At 35.8% G+C, this 16,324-nt stretch overlaps 2 protein-coding genes across 2 annotated transcripts; one reads left to right on the forward strand and one right to left on the reverse strand.

Moving 5' to 3' along the window:
* Positions 1–38: 38 nt before the first annotated feature.
* Positions 39–1,392, reverse strand: LOC110644177 (universal stress protein PHOS32-like). The gene is made up of 4 exons (XM_058138604.1): positions 1,017–1,392; positions 805–914; positions 571–689; positions 39–458 (listed from the first exon to the last, which is right to left on the reverse strand). Exons 1-4 carry the CDS (start codon positions 1,189–1,191, stop codon positions 368–370), a joined length of 495 nt encoding a protein of 164 aa, XP_057994587.1. The 5' UTR covers positions 1,192–1,392; the 3' UTR covers positions 39–367.
* Positions 1,393–13,330: 11,938 nt separating this feature from the next.
* LOC110644164 (uncharacterized) lies at positions 13,331–15,933 on the forward strand. The gene is made up of 5 exons (XM_021796824.2): positions 13,331–13,933; positions 14,015–14,272; positions 14,352–14,670; positions 15,154–15,264; positions 15,428–15,933. The coding sequence occupies exons 1-5, from the start codon at positions 13,649–13,651 to the stop codon at positions 15,538–15,540; spliced, it is 1,086 nt and encodes a 361-aa protein (XP_021652516.2). The 5' UTR covers positions 13,331–13,648; the 3' UTR covers positions 15,541–15,933.
* The last annotated feature ends 391 nt before the right edge of the window (positions 15,934–16,324 follow it).

Here is a 16,324-nt window from a genome sequence, read left to right on the forward strand (position 1 = left end):
ATTTCAGTTTGCTTCTATGAAAATCATTTATAGCATAATTAGTTGTAATAGATTTCACTATAAAGATGAACTGTCAAAGCTGATACAGAACTTTACTGCTACTTCATGCTCCCAAAATTTATTAGCGCAAGTAGAGTTCAAAACAGTTGAAAGCAAACTATATTGAGCAAGCTTCAAAGACATGAAACCTTGGTAAAAGCCACAACAGTCTCCAACCATATTGTATAACAACTATAAGGTTATATAATATGAAGATAGCCCGTGAAGAGGTAGAAACTCAGAACCACTCACATTTCAATACAAGCAGGTACAAGCCAAAGAAAGGGAAAGCACAAATCATCGCTGCAAGATCAAATTCAGATTTTGATCAGAACCCATGAGCACTTGGATCCTTGACGACAGTCACAGGGCAAGTTGCATTTGTCATCACATAGTTGGTCACACTCCCAAGCAGCGCCCTATAATTCAAACAATTTATATGGTTATCATCTAGGTGGGTTATTTGATCTCAACCCATTCATCCAACATTCAATAAGGACTTATAGCAGAAAACTTTTAACACATATATACCTTTGTATGGAACCAAGGCCTCTGCTACCCATGACCAGACAGTCAAGCTTCAGATCCTCTACGGACTCACATAATCTGTCTCTTGCATCTCCCCAGTAAATTCTTGCCACTACAATCACCTATGTTTCAATTTTATGCAACTTTATATCCTTTTCTTTGTCTGTTTTAGATCAGACTGAGAACAAGAAACAGATCATCAAAAACAAGAAGATAAATGAAAGATCAAGAAGGCACCTGTTTCTGCCTAGAGACGGTGTCTAACATATCCAAAACCTCTGGATCAAGTTTAACCTCATATTTTTTTGCCACCTCCTGATCACGAAACTCCACCAGTGGAATCAGAGCTACACAACATGAACATAAAAAGATATCAAATACTGCAATTCCAAATTAAACCAAAAATTTGACGAATAATATAAAAAAGGAAAGGGAGCAGTAGAAGATACGTGAACCAGTAGTGGACCAAAGAAGGTTGCAAGACTCTTCCCCTTGTGAGGGCTTGACGTGAAGGACATAGAGGGTGTCACCTTCGTCTAGCAGATTGTCAATGGCCCATTTGAGAGCTAATCTGCTTCCCTTGGAAAAATCCAAGGCCACACCTATATGCCTATCCTTTGCCATATTTTCTTGAAGTCCAAATCCTCAAGAAAAGGAAAACCAAAGTCAAATTCCCAAAATCAGCAAAAACAAAGCTTGAGGTTTGTGTACATGGAACCAAGAAAACAAAGAGATGATTAATATGAGATTTTTTCTTTTTTTTAGTGCTTCGGTTGAATTTTAGGTGAGTTTTTTTTCCCTTTTCTTTAACACTGTTTTGCACTTTTATTGATGCGAACCTTAAGGTTATAAAGTCACCATCACATCTGCTTCTAATTCGTCAACTCATCACTAATAATAATAGAAAAATTATAAAATACAACCATATTATAATCATTAATTACAAAAACTATCAAAATACATCAATAATTACATTTAAAATCAAAATAAATAAATATATATTTTTTTAAAACAAAGTAAGTTAATTTTAAGTTTGATAAACCATACAGAGTATATATATATATATATATATATATATTGACTCAGTCTGCTCATACACATATGCATACCACCACATGATGTTATGACTTAATTTTGTTTATTATATTTATATATCTGAATGATTTACTTTTAATTAACATTTAAAAAATAAATCTAATATAACAAGCAAAATTAAGTCATAACATCATGTGTATGAACACACTATGTCAATATCCAAAACATATATATATATATATATATATTTCATTGGATGTCAGAAATTAATTATCTACACACCTACGTTCAGGTCCTCTTGCTGCTGGACATTTCACCTACTCATCCACTACTCTTATTAATAAATAAGAAAGTGAAACTTTTTTCTTACTATTTAAAATTATTTAAATATATTACAATTAATGCAAGGAATAAAGTTTTAAAATTCTTAAAAATAAAATTCAATTTTAATATATATAAATCAATTTAAAAATATCCTTTGCTGTAAATAAAAAAAGAAAACAAAAAAACTTGAGAGTTATCTTGAATGTTGAGGGTGCAAAAACAATCTTCTCAAAATGTCTTCCTGGAAAATGATGGCCAAATTCAATCAACACTACTTAAATTCATCCTAACTCCTTAACTATTTAAATATATCTTAAATCTGATTATTATCACCTAAATAATATCAAATTAATTTAATTTTATATCTTTTAATTAATATTTCATATGCAAAAAAATTTAATTAATAATTTATAATTAACATATCTTGGTTTTTATTAATTTTTTTAGAATTATCTTTTGTTTTTGTATCCAACAAATTACAAACTAGAACTCCAATTAAAAAAGGATTAGAACTCTCTGAGCCATTGGGTCTGATTGGGCCTCCAAAGCCCCTTTTTTTTTTTTAAGAAAGATATGGAATCATCGCAAAGCCAAAGCCCAATTTGTCTTCTTAAAATGACAACGTTGGCATGCCGAATCTTTGTCAAACCAACTCTTGCGGCTTGCATTGTCTTAATATAAATATAAAAGTGCAATAAATCAATAATAAAATAAAAGTAAAAGTCAAAAAGAAAAATAATATAAAAAAATTTATATTTTTTAATATTGATCCACTAGATAATCCAAACCTATAAATATAAACTGCAAGTACTCTGTACCTTGGGTGAGAATCCATGAAAGTGAGCATATTGTTCAAATTAAATTGAATAGAATCGAATTAAATTAAATTATAAAAAATAAATTATATATTTTAAAAATTAAACTGAATTAAAATGAATAAAAAATTGAATCGAATCAAATTGAATTGTTCTATTTTGATTCGATTTGATTCAAATTGATAGATTTTGATTTTTAATTATTTTTTAATTTAAGCTTAATTTTCACGTTATTTGATCTGATTTTGACATTGATTTGAATCTAATAACCATTAATCAATAAAATTAAACAATTTATATATATATATAATTACATATAATTCATAAATTTCTTATAAAAATAAATCAATAAAATTATTTAGTTTAGATCAATTTAATCAATTTTTTTCTTTAAAATCAAACTGAATCAAATTATCTTGAAAATTGAATCGAATTACTGAATTAAGCAATTCGATTCCTTTATTTGATGTAAACCTCGTAATGATCACCCTAAGAATTGGGTTGTGGGCACTGATCAGGTACTGCTAGTATTTCAATTACACAATTCTTTCTTGGACTATTGCCACCTAAATTTTTAGCTGCATCAACCACCGTGCTGCCTTCCTATTGTTTCACCCATTTTTAATTTTACAAATCCATAAATAACTATAATATTAATTATTTAATTTAATATAACATATTAAATAGAAAAAAAAATAAAGATTCAATTTAATCTAGATAAAAAAAATCACTATTTTGTTATTTTTATAATTGATTTTTGGTTATACAATATAAAAATCTAGCCATAACAGAATTATATTTGTAACACCCCTGATTTTTTATATATTATTATTGGGCTTCGTGTAGGTATCCTCAATTCGCGAAAATTCGACAGTTGTCCGGATCTGTGAATTTCCGGCCAGACAGACCAACTACCGGAAAAGTCTCCGAATTGGATCGAGGTTTTGGCTACCCCACCATTGTCAGGCATCCCGAGCGCGTTCCCGAAGTCGGAATCGGCAAAGGTAAACCCGAACCTTTCTTTTTCGTAATTTTCTAGTGCTTAAATAGGATTGAAAATCCATAAAATATTCGTGGTAGCTTAGAAAATTACGATTCTTTTTGCAATAGCTTAGTAATATTTCTAAGGACCGCGGGGCAGAGTTTTATAATTTTTAGAGCTTATTTGAGCAGTTTTTGCAAAAATGATCAATTATAAGGACTAAATTGAAATTTTACATATTGTGATGAATGATTGATTTGATGGGCCCAGGAGGGGCTGTGTGATATGATTGAACTGTTGATATATGGATTGTGAGTATAGAAGTGTGTTTTGAACCCTTTTGCAGGTTGGGTAGGTCCTAGGTATAGGGGAGACTCACGGATTTTCAAAGACGACTTAGGACGTAATTGGTCTTTTTCTTTGTTTGTATTGAGTCAGTTGTATTAAATAAATGTAATATGATTGTCGTGTGAGCTGACAGCCTTCTTCCTCCGCCCACCGCCACGAAGAATTTGTCGTAAAGTATGTGAGTAAAATATTAATTTTAATTGTAATTTCGATATTATTATTTGTTCGAGATACCCATGCATCACTTATATGCATATATTTATTTATTTAAACTCTAGGCACGATTTATGTTGCATTCATAATCATTAATATGCCATGGATGTTGTTATGGTAATTTGGAGCGGTGTCGTGCGTTGGCGTGCGTGTGATGTGGTGTGGACTATGGATAGGACGGGTAGTCACGGCTTGAGTAATTATGGGACCCGTTCCTTCGAGGGGTAGTCACGGCTTGAGTAATTCATGGGACCTCGATTTGGTTATTAAGTGGAAGTCCGAGCTTGAGTAATTCGGCACCGGGTTGGATTTAAGAGAGTCGTATAGGGATCACTCCCATATGTTATGATTGATACTACAGGTGTGTGAGTGCTCCAAATTACCTTTTGATGTTATGATGTGAAAATGTTGTTTATGTTGCATTTCACTCTACAGTGCATTAGTTCTAGATAATTATAGAGATTATGGTTAAAATTGATATTTTACTCTCTCGAGTCGACGCTCACTCTGTTCAATATTTTTCAAACTACAGGAGGATTTTCTTTTGGTTAACTCGCTTTTCTCCCTCGCAGTCAATTATTACCGTTTGTATAAACTTGTTAAATCTTAGAATTTCCATGTGTTAGAAATGTTATTTGATTTGGGTCTGTAAACTAAATTATTATTTTGGGACCTGTAAACTTAATATGCTATGCATGTTTGATGGATTGGATGAGGGAGCTGAGCTCCCATTTATTATTATGTTGATGAGTATGTGGAGGGTGAGCTGAGCTCCCAATTGACTATATATTGTGTTTCTGGTCGGGTGAGTCGAAAACTCCCGTTGGTAAGTCCATTTTATGGCGGACTCTGTCCGATTGTTTTCTTGATATTGGGCCCAAATGGGCCTTAGAGTTGGGTTAATGAACAGTTAGGCTTACTACGGGCCTCGGCGGCTTTAGGTCGCCTGTGTCCTAGTGCTTGGTCCGGCCCATAGGTTGGGTCGTGACAAATGTGGTATCGCGCTTAGGCTCCAGATTCATAGGAAAAATTATCTAAGTGTTGGAAAGAGTCTACTAGGAGTCACATGCGGAGTATAGGATTACATTTCGTCTTTTCCTGTAATTCATTGTTTCTAGATTCTACGTTATACCTCGGGAAATATAAGATTACCTCAGTTAGTGTCTTGATTTTCGTGGAGTACACAAAAATGTGAAATAGAGTTAGTAGACATGTGAGATCTATCATGAGGATACGTACTCCAAGAAATGTTATATTTTTGTCAGTATGGGTTTAAATGTTGTGCCCATTTCGTGTAAGACACGAGTACATAAAAGTGAGTCTTAAAAGTACAGTTGCCCTAGATAAGGATGTGGTTACCACTCTTGGCGGTCATCGGTAGATGACTCGATGTAATAAGTTTGTGATAATAGAAGATTCAGGAGAGATAAGAAATTAGGAGACCTAGTTTGTCAGGACGTATCGTAGTAACTATACAATATTCTCGATGTCTGCTCTGTAAGCTGCAGATTCTGATGCAAACATGAGATTATTGTGTAGAGCGTGCATCCCTGGTGCTCCATAATGAGGGTGTTTGAGATGGCTTCTGTTTTGGTACTTATGCGAGCAGAGTTCTATATTTGCAGAGGAGTTGGGAACTCGGCTAAGAGTTTAGAGTTAGAATATTGAAAGGTCACAGTTGGGTGATAACTAGAGTCAGTGACTCAGTTACCCCAGCATGAGCTAGAGTTTCATCAAGAGTTGCCATCAGACCAAAGGTTTCGGACTAGTTGCAAAGTAAAGGTGACACTTATAGAGTGAGAATAGTATACCTTGTGTGTATCAGTATGGAATAAAGTACAACTCTACTACCTAGAGAAGGTCGAAACTATGAATTGATGATTTATAGAGCTATGATATGATAAAAGAGTCATTAACTTGACATGGTTCAGGCAAGGTGGTAGATGTAGTACCTTTGTTGCGACAAGTTAGGATATAGTCCTATCTTTTGTAATGGATCGAAGGTTATTACTGATAATAATGACTTATGGAATAGTGTCCCAGATGGGACTGTAGAGTGTGGTAGAGAGTAGTTGGCTCGGGTATCCTGGAGAGGATACAAGTTCTATTATAGGAATCATATATAATCAGATCACGATGGATGTAAATCCTTTGAATTGGATGACGGGTTTGGGTGCCCGAAATCTTAAGTTTTGGAATTGAGTAAACATGGAAAATAATAATAATAATAATAATAATAATAATAATAATAAATAAAATTACTGCAGAATCAGTTCTCGAGGTAGTAAGGGTATTATGTAAGTTAAAGGATAAGAATAGAGATCATACAATAAAAGTATGATCAGTAATTTCTTTGAGTTCCTTTCTAATTTCAAATTATTCAAAACAATAGTATAATCTAATTATAATAGTGTTAAGAGTAATAAATTAGCGAAGATAAATCATGAAGGCCAATGGATAAAGAAAGTGCGAATGAAAGTTTGGGCAATTGATTGCAGATGCAATATAATCTAAATGCTAGTGGAAGTACTAGCTAGAGTGGTCAAAGGACCAAATCTGAGTAGCACAGACATATGATAACGCGATAGAGACTCTAAAAGATATAGTTAGCAAGTACAGCTATTATGTTAGGAAGAGGAATGGAACCAGGGATAGAATAGTCAAGTTCTATTTTGGGTAAGACAAAGGAAATAAATGAAAGGACAACCTAAAGAGCGCATAATAAAAGGAACAAAGTTAAGATATAGGATAGGCTAAGTGTTATTCTTGGCAAGGAGAATGACAAGGATGGAAAACCCAAAATGGGATCACATTAGTGAGAAAAGTGATGGAGGTATGGAATACAATAATAATGAGTAAATGTTAGAAGGTGTGCGATGGTATTGCGGACTACCTAAATAGGTAGAGAAAGAGAAGTTAGTAAGCAGTAAGTTGAATAAAAGTCAGTCTAAGGGATCAAATTAATGACCCTAGATAAGGGTGGAATTAGTGTTGGAAGAATTTATTAGTGAGAGAAATCTTTCAGGAATCAACAAAAGTTAAGGGCACAATAAAAACGATGATAGATATGAATCATAGGTCGAGTATAAGTAAAGTTAATAAATTATAAAATATTATGTCAAGAAGGAAAATGGTACGGTAAAGGGTTTATGCAAATGATAACTTATAGGTAGAGCATAATTGTTCTAGGAGATGATGAAATTTGGAGATAAAGACCAAGAAACTTAGGTGAAACGTTATAATATGACAATCGGGTGTAGTTGAATATAAGAGGATATTTTCTTTCTTTTCAAGTTTAGCTTGTGCTTTTGGTTCTAGAAGGTTATATAAGGAACAAAAACTGAGTCAAGGAGACCTAGTTATTGAGAGTTTAGTAGGCACAAATTCATACATAATTTCCTGATATGAGAATGACAGTAAGTGCATACCTAGTATTAAGTATGAAAGGACGAACAGAGTAATGACAGGATTTAGCTACTAAGGCTTGCAACTGTTTTAAACTATGAGCTGGAGGAAGTACTATTTATGGTTGAGATTCAATAGATGAAATTGTTGCTGATGGGTAATTTGAGGTTGAAATTTAGAAAGCTATGGGCAGTATATATGATTATATTAAGGAGAATGAACACGTGAAGTATCTTGTTTGGAATTAAGGCATGACACATATTTCCTACAGCCGTGTTAGTTCAGATGGAACTTATAGTTTATGGGGCTCATATTCATCCAGGATAAGCAATTTCCTACTAAGGTTGATAGGGAATGATAATGTTCTGATAGTTAAGTTGGAAAAAAGGGGATACAAGAAAAAAAAAATTTCTATGGGTAATTATAAGTGTTACATAAGGTGAAGAATGTCTTTGGTAGGAGTAAATCATAGGGTTAGAATTCTTGAAGTAATGAAACTAGTATTCAAGATAAGACTAAGAAATAAAAAGAAAGTTAAAGTTGATGATGGGATAGACATCTTTGAAGGAAAAGGTGTAAGGATGAGATAGGACTAAAATTAAGGAATAAGTACAGCAGGTTGAAATGATACCAACAATACCAAAAATAGGAAAAGGGAAGTGGATAAGATGCAAAGGACAGGAAGAGAGCTCGATAGAGTCGGTTATAATGATGAGGATAAGGAGTGTCTAACCACCGCCCCGTGTTAACACTACCTATGAGCGGTGAAAGATACACTGTGTACTGTGATGCCTCTAGAGTTGGCCTAGGGTGTGTTTTGATGCGGAATGGAAAAGTAGTGGCTTATGCTTCAAGGCAGCTGAAGAGGCATGAGCAGAACTATCCCACCCATGATTTGGAAATGGCGGCTGTAATCTTTGCACTAAAGATCTGGAGACACTATCTGTATGGTGAAGTGTGCGAGATATACACCGATCACAAAAGTTTGAAGTACATCTTCCAGCGAGAGGATTTAAACTTAAGACAGAGAAGATGGATGGAGCTTCAAAGACTATGATTGCACCATCCGGTACCACCCAGAAAGGCCAATGTTGTGGCGGATGCTCGAGCGAGAAAATCTTCCGCGCTTTGGCGCACATTTCGATGAGAGAAGAGACCATTGATTCAGGAGGTACATGAGTTGATGGATCAAGGTTTAATCCTAGATCTGTCAGATGAGGGGGTATTGTTGGCTCACTTTTCAGTGAGGCCAGACTTGAGGGACAGAGTTAGAGTTTCCCAGCACAGAGACCAACAATTGATGAAGATCATAGAAAGAGTACAGCAAGGCGAAGGTGGTGAGTTTGGATTTGCCAATGATGGCGCCCTAGTGCAAGGTTCTAGGATATGTGTGCCCGATGTGGACAATCTCAGAAATGAAATCATGCAAGAGGCACACTACACACTTTACAGTGTCCATCCAGGTTCCACCAAGATGTATCATGATGTGAGAGATAGCTATTGGTAGAATGGCATGAAGAGAGACATAGCAGACTTTGTGTCCAAGTGCTTGACTTGTCAGAAGGTGAAGTTTGAACACCAGAGACCGTCAGGGAAGCTGCAAGAGCTCCCTATCCCATAATGGAAGTGGGAAATGATCACTATGGATTTTGTGACTGGGTTGCCTCGTACCACGCGAGGATATGATTCGATATGGGTAATTGTAGACCGCTTGACCAAATCAGCTCACTTCTTACCTGTGAAGACTACATATTCTGTGGCACAGTATGCCCGGCTCTATATTCGAGAAATAGTCAGATTGCATGGAGTTCCGGCTTCCATAATATCTGACAGAGGGCCCCAGTTCACTTCTCGGTTTTGGAGAAAGTTGCAGGAGGCACTTGGCACACAATTGAACTTCGATGCTGACTTTCCACCCTCGCATCGGTGACAGTCCGAAAGGACAATCCAAACACTGGAAGACATGCTTCGCATGAGTGTCTTGGATTTTGGAGGTCAATGGGATGAGCAGCTAGCTTTGGTGGAGTTTGCCTACAACAACAGTTATCACTCCACCATAGGAATGGCGCCCTATGAGGCACTATATGGAAGAAAGTGTAGGTCTCCTTTGTGTTGGACAGAAATGGGGGAAGCGAAGGTGCATGATGTAAACCTAGTGCAGTACACTTCAGAGATAGTTCCTTTAATCAGGGAACGACTGAAAACAGCTTTTAGTAGGCAGAAAAGTTATGCAGACCCTAGACGGAGGGATGTGGAGTTTGCAGTGGACGACTATGTATTCCTGAAGGTTTCTCCAATGAAGGGAGTCATGAGATTTGGAAAGAAGGGCAAGTTGGCACCTCGGTATATTGGACCTTTTGAGGTTACTGATAGAGTTGGAGCAGTTGCCTACCGCTTGAGCTACCACCCAACCTCTCTCACGCTCATCCGTGTTTCACATCTCCATGCTCAGAAATACATTCTCGATCCTTCTCATGTCTTTATGATGGATGTGATAGAGCTAAAAGAGAACTTGACATTTGAGGAGCAGCCTGTAGCCATAGTGGACTACCAAGTGAGACAGCTGAGATCAAAACAGATCCCTATGGTTAAGGTTTTGTGGAGGAGTCAGTCAGTGGAAGAGTGCACCTGGGAGTTAGAACGGGACATGCGTAGCAAGTACCCTTATCTGTTCAATGTATAATCATGTGCTTTATTCTGCCTTGTGTAAAATTCGAGGACGAATTTTCTGTAAGGGGGGAAGAATGTAACACCCCTGATTTTTTATATATTATTATTGGGCTTCGTGTAGGTATCCTCAATTCGCGAAAATTCGACAGTTGTCCGGATCTGTGTTCCGGCCAGATAGACCAACTACCGGAAAAGTCTCCGAATTGGATCGAGGTTTTGGCTATCCCACCATTGTCAGGCATCCCGAGCGCGTTCCCGAAGTCGGAATCGGCAAAGGTAAACCCGAACCTTTCTTTTTCGTAATTTTCTAGTGCTTAAATAGGATTGAAAATCCATAAAATATTCGTGGTAGCTTAGAAAATTACGATTCTTTTTGCAATAGCTTAGTAATATTTCTAAGGACCATGAGCGAGTTTTATAATTTTTAGAGCTTATTTGAGCAGTTTTTGCAAAAATGATCAATTATAAGGACTAAATTGAAATTTTACATATTGTGATGAATGATTGATTTGATGGGCCCAGGAGGGGCTGTGTGATATGATTGAACTGTTGATATATGGATTGTGAGTATAGAAGTGTGTTTTGAACCCTTTTGCAGGTTGGGTAGGTCCTAGGTATAGGGGAGACTCTGCCGGATTTTTGGCACGACTTAGGATGTAATTGGTCTTTTTCTTTGTTTGTATTGAGTCAGATTGTATTAAATAAATGTAATATGATTGTCGTGAGCGATGACCTTCTTCCTCCGCCCGCCACAGTAATTTGTCGTCAAGTCTGTGAGTAAAATATTAATTTTAATTGTAATTTCGATATTATTATATGTTCAGCATGCCCATGCATCACTTATATGCATATATTTATTTAGTTAAACTCTAGGCACGATTTATGTTGCATTCATAACTGTTAATATGCCATGGATGTTGTTGTGGTAATTTGGAGCAGTGTGCGTGCGTTGGCGTGCGTGTGATGTGGTGTGGACTATGGATAGGACGGGGTAGTCACGGCTTGAGTAATTCATTGGGACCTGCCTTCGAGGGGTAGTCACGGCTTGAGTAATTCAGGGACCCTCGATTTGGTTATTAAGTGGAAGTCCGAGCTTGAGTAATTGGCACGGGTTGGATTTAAGAGAGTATAGGGGATCAGCTCCCATATGTTATGATTGATACTACAGGGTGTGTGAGTGCTCCAAATTACCTTTTTGATGTTATGATGTGAAAATGTTGTTTATGTTGCATTTCACTCTACAGGGTGCATTAGTTCTAGATAGTTATAGAGATTATGGTTAAAATTGATATTTTACTCTCTGAGTCGAACGCTCACTCCTGTTCAATATTTTTTCAGGCTACAGGAGGATTTTCTTTTGGTTAACCTGCTTTTCTCCCTCGCAGGTCAATTATTACTGTTTGTATAAACTTGTTAAATCTTAGAATTTCCGCATGTGTTAGAAATGTTATTTGATTTGGGTCTGTAAACTAAATTATTATTTTGGGACTCAGAAACTTAATATGCTATGCATGTTTGATGGATAGGATGAGGGAGCTGAGCTCCCATTAATTATTATGTTGATGAGTATGTGGAGGGTGAGCTGAGCTCACCAATAGACTATATATTGTGTTTCTGTGTCGGGTGAGTCGAAAACTCCCCGTTGGTAAGTCCATTTTATGGCCGGACTCTGTCCGTTTGTTTTCTTGATATTGGGCCCAAATGGGCCTTAGAGTTGGGTTAATGAACAGTTAGGCTTACTACGGGCCTCGGGGGCTTTAGGCTGGCCCAGGTCCTAGTGCCGGTCCGGCCCATAGGTTGGGTCGTGACAATATTAAATTTCACTTACTGGGTTTATAATTTTATTTATTGATTTTACATAGAAGATTATGTTAATTTTAAAAATTAATTTAAAAAACATTTATAAATAATTTTGTGATGTATTATATTTATGTTATTTGGAGTCCCTCTTCATTCAATTTCTATACAAAGTAGCTCTACTTTATTAATTGCATCATCTTTCATCACAAACTAAAGAATAAACACACCTTAATAAATAGGAAGAACAGAACCTTAATATTGAGAATCGAACTCAAATGTGTTCCTAAGAGACACAATCCCAAAAAGAAAAATGAAAATATATTCTAAACAACACACAAATTTAAGAATATTTCATTATAATATCCTACCTAGTACCTAGCATAAGATACAAATTGTTTAACCCATTCATCCTGCCTTTCACTTACATATCCATACTCAATTTAATTAGAGTCAATTAATCCGCCATTTCTGGTGGATAGAATAAGAGTGAAGTGTTTTTAGGGAACAGTTTGTGTTTGGGAAAATTTCCATAGCACTTCTCTTTTTCCTTTCAATCTTCATCTCTCCAACTAACCCTAAATTTTGGTACCCAATTTATCTTACATACTTAACATTAATCATGAATCTCGGGCATTTACCTAATCCAAAATTTTAAATCAGTTGAGTTTGTTGACTAATAGCATCATTTAAATTAACCTAGCATGATAGCTAGCTAATAAAATATCACACCAGAACACAATTAGGTTCCCCAATTAATTTATTTATTTTTTAATTAAATTATTTAAATCTTTATCATTTCATAGTTAATATTCTTATTATATTTTAAAAATATTATTATTTTAAAATTTGATTGTTAATGGATGAGATTAGTATACCATTGATGAAACATATTTTTTGTCAATTGATCAGCTTAAATAGTATATCAATAAAAAATTATTGTTATTTTTTATACGAGTGATTTATTTTTAAGTTAAACCAAATGTGAAGAAATTTTTTGCAAAAACTTTAATTTATTAGGTCTTCCTTTTTCTGGCAGACAGAGACATTCGTATAATGTGCAGGCGGCTAAAAAGAAATATGTTAAAAAGCCACATTTAACCAGATGGACTAACGTAAACTCTATACCAAATGGAATACAATCTTGCCATCTGTCTTTATTAATACAATTAAAAAATCCCAACGAGTCTCAGACGGATGCAACCTCCGACAATTGGCACTTGGCAGCTGGGTTGCAAAATAACTTCTACCCTGTCCAACTACTAGAAAGTACCCAATCAAAACACATAGTTATAGTTATAGTTACAGTTACAGATACAGTTACACAACCCTAGCTAGGGGAGAGACCCACCACTCTATCATACTTTCTTTTATATATAAACCTTAGATGGGGGAAGATTTCTTCGCGTCTCTCTTTAGGCAGATTATAATAGCAAATCATTAAAATCCTAACCTTACTTCTCTTTATTGAGCAAATTCAATTTTCTTTATTATGGCCATTGAACTACACAACAGAGATTCATCATTGCTTCCACCTCCTCAGTCTCAGTTTTTCACTGATGATATTCTCTCAGGGAACAACAACAAACACCTTAACCTAACCTGGTCTTCTTGCTTTAGTTCCTCTGATTTTGGTTCTGCTCTGAGCTCACCTGTTGAGTCAGAACTTGGTTCAAGTCAGTCGGAGAGTGACCAAGACGACGATTACATTTCTGAGTTGACTCGCCAAATGTCTCACTACACGCTCCAAGATGATGAGAGCAGACATGAAAATGAGGTATTACCCTGTCTTTGAGATTGATGCATGTTTGCATTTATGTTCAGCTTCTGATTTGGGGTTTAATGCTCTTGTTTCTAGGAATGGAGTTTGGCCGGTTCGCCTCAATCAACGAAACGGTTTCGGCTCGGGGCGAGCCAAGAAGAGGTAAACATGATAGGGAAGTTTGAGAACTTGAAGATAAACAGAGAAAAGCTCGGGTATAACGATAGTGAAAGATTTGTAAGCACCTCTCTTGAACCCGCTTCGGCACCTTCAGCCATGAGGAAACCCAGAAACCGGAATATTGAGATTGGTTCTAAGCAAGCTCTAATTGATTACCAAATACGGGCTATTCAAGCAAGTGCCTTATACCTGATTTCATATTTACAGGGCACTTAATTTACTTCTTTGCTAATCTTGGTGGTTTATTTTGCAGTTCTATAAGCTTAAGCAAGAGCAGATTATGAAGCAAAAGCAGGAGTCTCTGTATTGGAGAAAGCAAGTCAAAGGGTTGAATCACCTTGAGCTTGATAAACAACAAGCCAGAAAATTTCATCAAAGCAAAGGGAGAACTTGTGGTGGATTTGGTAATGGACAAAAAGGTTCATGGGCTAATCTGCAACAGCAACAGAGAACCGGTTCAGAGATGACAGCATTTTTCCTTGGGGAGTCCGGTTCAAGAAGTGGTTCTTGTGGGACAGGGGTATTCTTGCCCAGAGGAATTGGTAATACTTGCGAGTCAAGCAAGAAACAAGGTAATTGCTATATAAAGTTTTCTGTGATTCTGGGTCATCTTAAGGTTTCCTTTTGGCTAAGAAAGTTGGTCTCTTTCATTGGTTTTTCTGGTTCAGCGGATTTTTTTGGGATTTGTTAGCTTCTTGAGTGGTGCATCTCCTATCACATATTCCTCTAGATTAGGTTTGGATTTTATGTTCGTTTGATTTTGATTTTGTGGAATCCAAATTTGGTTCAAGGTGCAAGATTCCTATTTATCTTTGGTTAAATTTTTAACTTTGGCAGTGGCCAAATTAAGTTTGACAAGTGTGCACTGGAATCTTCCTCCATAGATGGTCCACTAGTTGTTTGGTCCTTCCCCATTGCTTTCAGCTAACTACTGGGAAGAAATTAATTGACATCCTTTTGAGTAACTAGTTGTGCAATATCTTTATTACAAGCAATTTAAAATGGAGAAGAAAAGTACAGTTGAACTGATATGCTCTTGGTTTTGCTTGGAGCAGGCTGTTCCACCGTTCTTATACCAGCAAGAGTGGTTCAAGCCCTAAAACTTCACTTCGACAAAATGGGCACTGAATCAATATCCAATAAGCCCACTTTCCCTGTTCAACATGGTACCTTAATTTTCTTTAACCAAATTGCAATTAGGCCTTTTTTGCTTCAATATTAAGACTTAAAAGTGGTTTTGTTAGCATATTAAACGGAGAACAGTAGCACTTTGTTACTTCATGATATATATATTTTTTAATCTTTTTTTAAATACAATTGTCACTGTAGATGCTTCAATGGGTGATGTGATGTATGGCCTGCAATTCCAGAACAATAGCCATTCCCGGACGGTGCCGGCAGAGAACCAAGAGATGGGTCTGCCTCAGGAATGGACATATTGAGATGGAGCAACGCACATGACGTGTTCCTCACTTCTAATCTCTCTCACATTAATGGTGTTTTGGATGTTTTTGGTAAAGAAAACAGTTGCAGACACAATAAAGAAGGGAAAAGGACAGACATTGGTCAAGAACTAGGGAAACTACATAGAATAGGACAAAAATAAGGCTCAATGGATGAACAGAATGCTCTATTATATATAATAAGGGCAAGATTTAGATGGAGGGAGAAAATAATGTTGTCTTAAGAGACAGAAGCAGCTCTGTTCCTTGTTCTGGCTTCTGCTGGGTGGATAGATATAAATATATATTAGTAATAATTTTATGTGAGGATGTCTTTTTATATAATCCTTGTAATAATTCAGCTGTCAGCAAAGGAGATTGCTTGTGCTTGTATGAATTTCCTCTTCATATTTCATTTTTCGTGTCCCAATAAAACAATTTAATGTAAGAGTGGTAGATTTCTACAAAAGGGAGAGCCAAATAGAGTATTTTATTTTTTTAAATACTCTTTATCTCAATTCATATAAAATTAATTGTTAGTGTGTTTAACCTAAAATTATTGTTAATTAAGTTTAAAGGAGTTAAAATTAATTAGATTGAAAGTGCAGATAATAATCACATTAGATGGTCGACTTACTTTCTAATGCATAAAGAAAAAAGAGTTGACTGGCATTTTCATGAGTGAGAAGTCTTCTTGATTAATCAATCTTACTGTATACATTATAAAATTTTACAAGTATACCAAACTTTTTTTTTTTTACCAAAACTTTGACATATTATCTTT

Source organism: Hevea brasiliensis, chromosome 16, assembly GCF_030052815.1.
Source record: "Hevea brasiliensis isolate MT/VB/25A 57/8 chromosome 16, ASM3005281v1, whole genome shotgun sequence".
Lineage (NCBI taxonomy): Eukaryota > Viridiplantae > Streptophyta > Magnoliopsida > Malpighiales > Euphorbiaceae > Hevea > Hevea brasiliensis.